This window comes from Octodon degus, unplaced genomic scaffold (assembly GCF_000260255.1).
Source record: "Octodon degus isolate 3935 unplaced genomic scaffold, OctDeg1.0 scaffold00037, whole genome shotgun sequence".
Lineage (NCBI taxonomy): Eukaryota > Metazoa > Chordata > Mammalia > Rodentia > Octodontidae > Octodon > Octodon degus.
In genome coordinates, this window is record NW_004524613.1 from 9,649,417 (window position 1) to 9,655,416 (window position 6,000).

At 36.5% G+C, this 6,000-nt stretch overlaps 1 protein-coding gene across 5 annotated transcripts in view; it reads left to right on the forward strand.

The window, feature by feature from the left end:
• Positions 1–6,000, forward strand: part of Dhx35 (DEAH-box helicase 35) — an 86,304-nt gene that overhangs the window by 11,238 nt on the left and 69,066 nt on the right. For 4 of the 5 annotated variants that reach the window (XM_004630905.3, XM_023714884.1, XM_023714888.1 and 1 more), the window contains one exon: positions 676–768. In XM_004630905.3, the coding sequence (XP_004630962.1) occupies positions 676–768 (93 nt within the window). The remainder of the gene's footprint in view (positions 1–675; positions 769–6,000) is intronic. The other variant, XM_012514679.2, reaches the window with a different exon arrangement.

The window sequence follows — 6,000 nt, forward strand, 5'->3', positions numbered from 1 at the left end:
ACAAATTTTAAAAAAGTATATGTATAATATATATATATATATATATATACATATATAATATGTTTATCCTTTAAAAACAACTGCTAGTGCGTTATTCACTCTTCTATACCTTGTTTCCTTTTCATATCTTGTAGATCATTCTATATTAATACAGACATTTATTTCTTTTAGTAACTGAATTGTTGGAGTGTTTTATAGCTAATTAAAAAACACTTGTTGAACATTTAGGCTGTTTGAACTTTGGGGTACTATATATAATCCTGCAATGAATATGTTTGAATATACTTTTTTTTTTTTTTTTTGGGGGAACCAGGGATTGAACTCAGGCCCTTATGCTTACCAGGCAAGCGCTTATTCTACTGAGCCATCTTGCTAGCCCCTGAATATACTGTTTTAGTACATATATTAGTATGTCTGTAGTGTAGTTTCTTCCAAGTGAAAATCTTGAATTAAAAAATAGCTCATGATATATGCTGATAAGCATTACACTGCCTTGCAGCTGTGTTAATGCATACTGATGCCAGTGGGCCCTGAGAGTTGGGAATGTATCTTTATAGTTCTTTTTAAATTTTACCTTACTTTGGAAACAGCTTGTTTCACAATGTTTAAATATTTTTGTTTAGGTCTTTAGAGATAAGGTATGGCTATTTATAATGCATAGTTACTCTTTTCCAGCTTAGGAATCATATTTTATACTTGATAGAGAACTACCAGACAGTGGTGATTGTTGGAGAAACAGGATGTGGGAAGAGCACACAGATTCCTCAGGTGAGTGCATATTACTATATGTCCTGCTATTTAGATTAAGGATTTCGTGTCTTGAAAACCCACTTTACTTTACATTTCTTTGGTATCCTCAGGAATTATTCACCTCTCAATTAGGAAATAAATACTACAGTCACCTTTTAATTAATTTTTAAGGCTTATAATTTCTTTAATGCTAAAGTTAATGTTTCTTTTTATTGTATTTGCAAGATAAAAATGAAATAACTGTTCTTTGAAAGGAGCAATGAAGAGTTATTCAAAGACATGTAATCATTGTTTTTGTCCTCAAATAATTATCATTGAATACCACTATAGTTGCAAGCAAAAACCGGCTATTAGAGAAATAGGTATTACTATGAAAGAAACTTGGCTTACTGGAGAAAACCTTATCTGGTATGGATAGGAGTGGGAAAAAGGATCAGGAAAGTCCCTGTAAAGGAAATGGCCTTTAAAATAGTGCTTGAACAATCAGTGGGAGCCAAGTGTGGAGATGTTCTAATTCAGTGAATATTGTGGTCAGGGTTTTGGGGTGGAGAAGTAATAGGGTGAGGTCAGAGTGTGTCCTGTGAACTTAATTTGACTGGCAATGAAGTGCCCAGGGTTAAGAATCTTTGCAGATTTTTCCTTTTTTAAACTACATTTTTATTAAAATATAAAATACATATAAGAAAATGACTATATCATAATTGCATAACTGATTTACTCTCACAAAGGCATATACCTGTGTTACCAGCACCTAAATCAAGACATAGAACACTGGTAGAAGCCAGACACTCCTAGAAGAGGGAATTGGTTTGGAGGGAAATTGATGTCTTTGATTATAAACAGATTTATTTTTCTTATGTTGATTTTTTTTTTTTTTTTTTTGGCAGAACCAGGGATTGAACTCAGGCCCTTGTGTTTGCCAGGGAAGCGCTTATTCTACTGAGCCATCTCCCCAGCCCCCATGTTGATGATTTTTAATGATATTATTAGTAGGAAAGTTGAATTGGGAGTCTAAAGCTTTGTGGAGACCAGACATACTCGGTGTCAATGTACAACTTGTCCACATATTGGTGATATATCTTGATATGTGCAGGTGTGCCAGGGAGAGAGCACTGAGAAAAAAACAAGGATAAAGTCCTGGGGATCATATGTAGGGGTCAGAAGCAGAGGGGACATAGTATGGCGTTTGTAATATGTATGCATAATTTATTTTACCAATCCCTAGTTGATAGACATTTAGATTGTTTCTAGTTTTATGTTATCACAATGATATAATGAATCAGTTTTGTGTATATATATATATATATATATATATATATATATATATATATACATAATTTTTCACATGGACAGAGATTTTATTTTATTTTCTATGTTGGGTATTGAACCTAGGATTTTGAGCATACTGGGCAAGTGCTCTACCACTGAGTTACATCCCATCCTTATTTATTTAATTTTATTTTTTTCAGAACCAGGAATTGAACTCAGGTCCTTGCGCTTGCCAGGGAAGCGCTTATTCCACTGAGCCATTCCCCCGGCCCCCACTGAGCCATCCCCCGGGCCCCTTTTTTATTTTTTATTTTTCCCTTTTTTATTTTTAATTTAAACATTTTTATTTTGAGACAGGTTCTCATCAGATTATCCAGGCTGGCCTGGAATTTGTGATCTTGCTTCTCCACCCTTTTGGATGGCTGGGATTATAGCTGTGCTGTCCCATACCTGGCCCTTATAGGTTTATTTATAGAATAAATATAGGAGTTGTGGAGTTGCTGGCTCCAAGTCCATGTGCATTTGAATTTAGTTATTTTAAGGAATTATATTTTATTATAAGTATCTTTTTTGGGTAGGAAGTGTATTAACATGGTACAAAATTCAAAATGTATAAAGAAATGGCAGGATATAGTGGCATATCTATAATCCGAGGATTTGTGTGGCTGAAGTAGAAAGATTTCAGGTTTGAGTGCAGCCTAGGCAAGTTAGCAAGATTCTGTCTCAAAACAATTTTTTTTAAAAAAGAAAAGGATATAGAAAATAACTCAATGTGAAGGATTTCAGTTCAGTTTTCCTGAACTGGGCGAAAAAAGGTACAAAGGAATAAATGAAGAAATGCTATGCTGGTAAAAATGTGATTGTGATGGATTACTTTATTAGGTATCTGCTACCTGTCCAATGGAGGGCTCTTCTCTTTCCTTCTAGCCACCCTTCTCTGAGACAGTCACTTTTCAGCTTATTGTGAGCCTAATTTTAAATTATAGCTTAGGAAAACTGGAAGGGCCAAGGAAATGAAAGTAAATGAAATAGATTTTTTTCAACAAAGTTTTGTTAGACTTATATAGCATCTTTTGCTGGAAAATTACAACATCCTGGAGCATCAAAGTCGTGTGTGTGTGTGTGTGTGTGTGTGTGTGTGTGTCTGATTTTTTTTTTTTTTCCAGAACCAGGGATTGAACTGAGGCCCTTGTGCTTGCCAGGGAAGCGCTTATTCCTCTGAGCCATCTCCCCATCCCCTGTCCGTCCTTTTGAGACAGGGTCTTGCTTTGTAGTGTAGGCTGGCCTTGAACTCAAAGTGATCCTTCTGCCTTAGCCTACTATCTTGAGTGCTAAGGTTATAGGTGTTCACCACTACACAGGGTTCTCTCATGAATTTCACAAACTACATCTAGAACCTAGGTGATATTTTTGTGGAAACAAGCTATTTTTTTCCCCTGTACTGGGGATTGAATTTAGGGCTTTGTATATGCTAGCCAAACACTCTACCACTGAGCTATGTCCCAGTCCTTTAAAAATTTTTTTATTTTGAGACAGGATCTCACTGAGTTGCCCAGGCTGGCCCTAAAATAATGATTCTCCTGCCTCTTTGAGTAGCTTCGATTATACTCTTGTAACATCGCCTGGCTGGCAAGTTCTTTTTTTTTTTTTTTTAATTTTTTTATATGTGTGTGTGTGTGTGTGTGTGTGTGGCCAGCGCAGCCCACCAGGGGGCGGGGCTGGCTGGCATTTGGTGCTGGGGGATTGAACCGCGGTCCCTGTGCTTTGCTAAGCTTGTTCTAAGTAGGTGCTTTAGACCACTGGGCCATCTCACCAGCCCGTAGCGAGTTCTTCTTAACCAGCTTTTATTAGTACTGTTACTGGTGGAAGTGTTCTTACTCCCATTGTTTTACTCCCATTGTTTAACTAGAAGATCAGATTTGATCGTTCTGTATCATTATGGAGGAGTGAAGTGGGATTCAGCTCCAGGTTCTGTAATCTTCTATGATTCCCACTGCTTCTTGCTGTCAACACTAAACCTGCTCCTGTGGTATCATTGTTTCCTGGTCAGAGCAGTTGTAAGAATGTGCGGCAGTCTGCTGAATCATACAATATATGGAGGTGACTAACTTCATGAACAAGATGCTTGTTTTGATGGAAATTTTTTCTTTCATTTAACCCTTATTACCAATAAATGATTTCTTTTCTTTTCTTTTTTTTTTTCCTAGAACTGGGGATTGAACTCAGGCCCTTGTACTTGCTAGGGAAGCGCTTATTCCACTGAGCCATCTCCCCGGCCCCCAAAGCTCATACAGCATTACCAATAAATGAGATCCATGTGTGTTTGTTTGAATTTGGACGGTAGAATTGTGTCCTGGTTATGTGTCAAGGCTTTGGTTTGTTGTTTTATTTCTAGCTCTTAGATTTTTATCTGCTCTTTTGGACAAGTGATCTCTTTGTTCCCTCATCTGTGTGTTGCTGATGATGCTGTTTTCTTTGTGGGATTTGTTGTGAGGATTACATGGGGGAATGCATATAAGGCATTCAGTTCTTGGCACTAAGTAAGCTACCTGGGATCTTACCTATTTCTTTTATAGTTCGTTTTTTTATTTGTGTTGATTGGGGTAGTTGGCAGTATTTTTTTTTTTGTTTGTTTATTTGTGTGAAATTAATATGAGAGTTATTATAGTAACCTGTGTGTACACAACAATTCTTTTTTTTTTTTTTTTTTTTAGAACCGGGGATGGAACTCAGGCCCTTGCACTTGCCAGGGAAGCGCTTATTCCACTGAGCCATCTCCCTGGCCCCAAATCATTTCTTACAGTTATTTCTTAAACTAATTTCAGTCTGAGAGAAAATAGAAAAATATTTTCTCTCTGCTGGGACAAAATACCCAACACCCAAAATTAAGGAAGGAATGGTTTATTTAGCTCACAGTGTAAGTTTCAGTCCATATTGGGCTGGCTCCAAGGCAGAGTGGCAGAAAAGTAGTATGAGAGAAGTTACGAAAAGTAGTATGTACTAATTTCTTACATTATTTTCAGTACATTATTCAAAACGAGGACATTAACATTGATACAGTAATGGTAGCTAGACTATAGACGTTATTTACATCTAATTACTTTTTCAGTTTTGTGATCTTACAGTTCACTTAATTATTATTTCTCCCCAGTCTGAGAGTTCCTCCTCTCCATTTATGACCTTGATGCTTCTAAAGAATATGACGCATTTATTTTTTAGAATGCCTTTCTGTTTGGGTTTCTGTCATGTTTATTCATGATTAGAAGAGCTTATGCATTTTTGGTGAGAATACTACACAAATGGCTCTGTGTCATTACTAGTGCATCATGTCCGGGGATCATGATGTTGCTAGGTCTTGCCACTGGGGATGATTAGCCTTGATCACTTGGTTAGGGGCTAGATTGCACCTATAAAGCTATTGTCTTCCCCTTTGTAGTTGAAATGTATCTTGGGTGAAATAATTTCAGAATGCAAATACTCTGCTAATTTTAGTGTCCCTCAGTGGGTCTTGGCTGTAGCAGTGGTGATGACTGTCTTTTTATCTCTTTCTCTCTACCTTTGTCAATGGAATCTTCTGTAAGATAGAAGTGCTCCTTTTTCAATTATGTCTGCCTGTATGTATGTATGCATGCATGCATGTACGTATATAAATATGGGTTCATGAATATTTTTTTTTCTATGGGTTAGTTATTTATTTTGTTGCTAAGAATGTTCTATCTTTGACCTTCAGTTTGTGCCCTGTTTTCGTTGTAAAAGCTGCTATTCTTTTTGACCACTTCCTTTTTTCTTAGTACTCTTAAGACATGGCTTATCTTACATTTTCCAGATATAAGCCTTGATTCCATTTATTTGAAAATGGTATTTGAAAATCGAGATCTGGATACTAGGTGATCATTGCAACTGAGAATCTCAGTGAACAAACTTGGAAAATATAAAGGAATATTATTAACCTATACATATAGTAAAAGCATCTCTCTCTCT